This window comes from Anarrhichthys ocellatus, unplaced genomic scaffold (assembly GCF_004355925.1).
Source record: "Anarrhichthys ocellatus isolate YVR2014 unplaced genomic scaffold, GSC_Weel_1.0 scaffold2, whole genome shotgun sequence".
In the NCBI taxonomy this organism is placed as follows: Eukaryota; Metazoa; Chordata; class Actinopteri; order Perciformes; family Anarhichadidae; genus Anarrhichthys; species Anarrhichthys ocellatus.
This window is the reverse complement of record NW_022280032.1, coordinates 3,617,880-3,619,578: the sequence shown is the minus strand read 5'-3', so window position 1 is coordinate 3,619,578 and position 1,699 is coordinate 3,617,880. Positions and strand designations below refer to the sequence as shown.

Sequence of the window (1,699 nt, the reverse complement as noted above, 5' to 3'; positions counted from 1 at the left end):
TTACAGTTGACACCTGGCATTGTAAGGTTTTCACCGGCAAACAATCTGAATTTCATGTTGGTATCGGCCTCTAAAATCCAGAGTTGGTCGGGCTGTATAGTTGGTACAAAATTAAAGAAAATTTGGAAGACATGGTCGTCATAAACAGTTCAAGTAGAAGCATATCTGAGAATGGTTTTCCTTTTGATGTTATGTACACATAACTACAGGGTAGTCTGTGTTTTTGAAGTCAGTGTGGTTTGCTTGTGACACACACTGACCCGGGTCTGTGTCTACCTGGCCAGGTGGGGCGGAGAGGTCACTGCTCGGTGGAGGACGCTCTGGCCTCCCTCGATCTCTACAAGCTGGTGGAGGGCGAGTGGGAGCGCGAGCTGCAGAGCAAGCTGAGGGACGAAGATGCCCCGCGCGAGCCCAGCTTCGCCTCCTCGAACCACTACATGCAGGACGAGTACTGGCCGCATGACGTCATCGCCGACAGCCAATGAGAGGAGAGTATTCCACAAGACACCTGTAGTTGGAAATACCTCAACAGAGTACATTACATGGTGATTTACATTCATCAGAGCAACTTCAGATAATAAATAATGTGAATTCAAAAATAACTTGACAGTAAATCAACTCTTAGTACATTATCTGCGTTGTCTCACATGAAAAGATGTCCGGTATCACGTTGGGGGAAATTAAAACGCTAACTTATTACTGTTAAACATGATTGGATACCAGATATTTACCTGCACAGTTTTTCCTCGTGAGTTTAGAATGACAGATGTTGGTTATTAACTTATGATATGAATAGTTAGGGGTTCTTAAAAAGTATCTGCTCTGACTTGAAAGGTAACATGTTACTATCAATGGGCCACAGAACTGATCTTGGGACACAGATAGTGTTTTGGAAAACTGCATTTGCAAACTGCATTTTTCAGATGTTTCTTAAAATGCTGCTGTGATCAAACAAGTTGAAGCTTTTAAAATGTGTTTTCAGAGTCTAAGAACACATTTTAACAACTAGTTTAAGCTGTTGCAGCTGCCTCCACGTCTATGTGGCCTTAAAGGTTTTATATTGCAACAGTTGTGGATTGTAATGTTGGTATTTCATTACCTCTCACTGTAAGCTGCTCTTAAAGGTCCTCAAAATAAAATGTCATCCAGTTCAAATGAAACTGACTTTGTTTGGTTTCAGTGAGTGAATGTGAAAACACACTGACACCTCAAACATGTAACACTGGTTTTCCTAATGTCATTGTAAACATCTTGCGCTCTGGTTTAGTTTCAGTTTGCACATAGAAGCAACTGTTGGTGTGATCTCTGCAGAGAAGCTCATGTGATTTTACTTAAAGGTACAGAGAAGAAGACAGACTGTATGATACTGAAAGCGGCTTTTATTTTTATCATAAAGTGTTTCTTGTAGCGATGAACCCAGAGAGAATTATCGACCGACTCTTCTGTTCCCTTCAGCTCAACAGTGACTGAAAATGGAGCTAAAAGAGTGAATACCGGCCTCATCAGGTGGACAGAAACTCCCAAATGAACGATACTTTTTATGCGGTGGGTTGAATCGTTACGTTAAGGTTCACACTAATTGCAGAGGGGAAAAACACCCAACTATGCCGTCACGCTTGATCCAGTGCCAGATCAGCATCAACAGCAGCAGTAGCATATTAACGGATGAAACCTCAGCTCTGGTAGTGTTGGGAAACAT

At 42.0% G+C, this 1,699-nt stretch overlaps 1 protein-coding gene across 1 annotated transcript in view; it reads left to right on the top strand.

Moving 5' to 3' along the window:
- The window catches only part of isg20 (interferon stimulated exonuclease gene), a 9,155-nt gene extending 7,905 nt beyond the window's left edge, over positions 1 to 1,250 (top strand). The window contains exon 4 of the mRNA XM_031863257.1: positions 285 to 1,250. Coding sequence (XP_031719117.1) covers positions 285 to 485 — 201 coding nt within the window. The 3' untranslated portion in view covers positions 486 to 1,250. The remainder of the gene's footprint in view (positions 1 to 284) is intronic.
- The last annotated feature ends 449 nt before the right edge of the window (positions 1,251 to 1,699 follow it).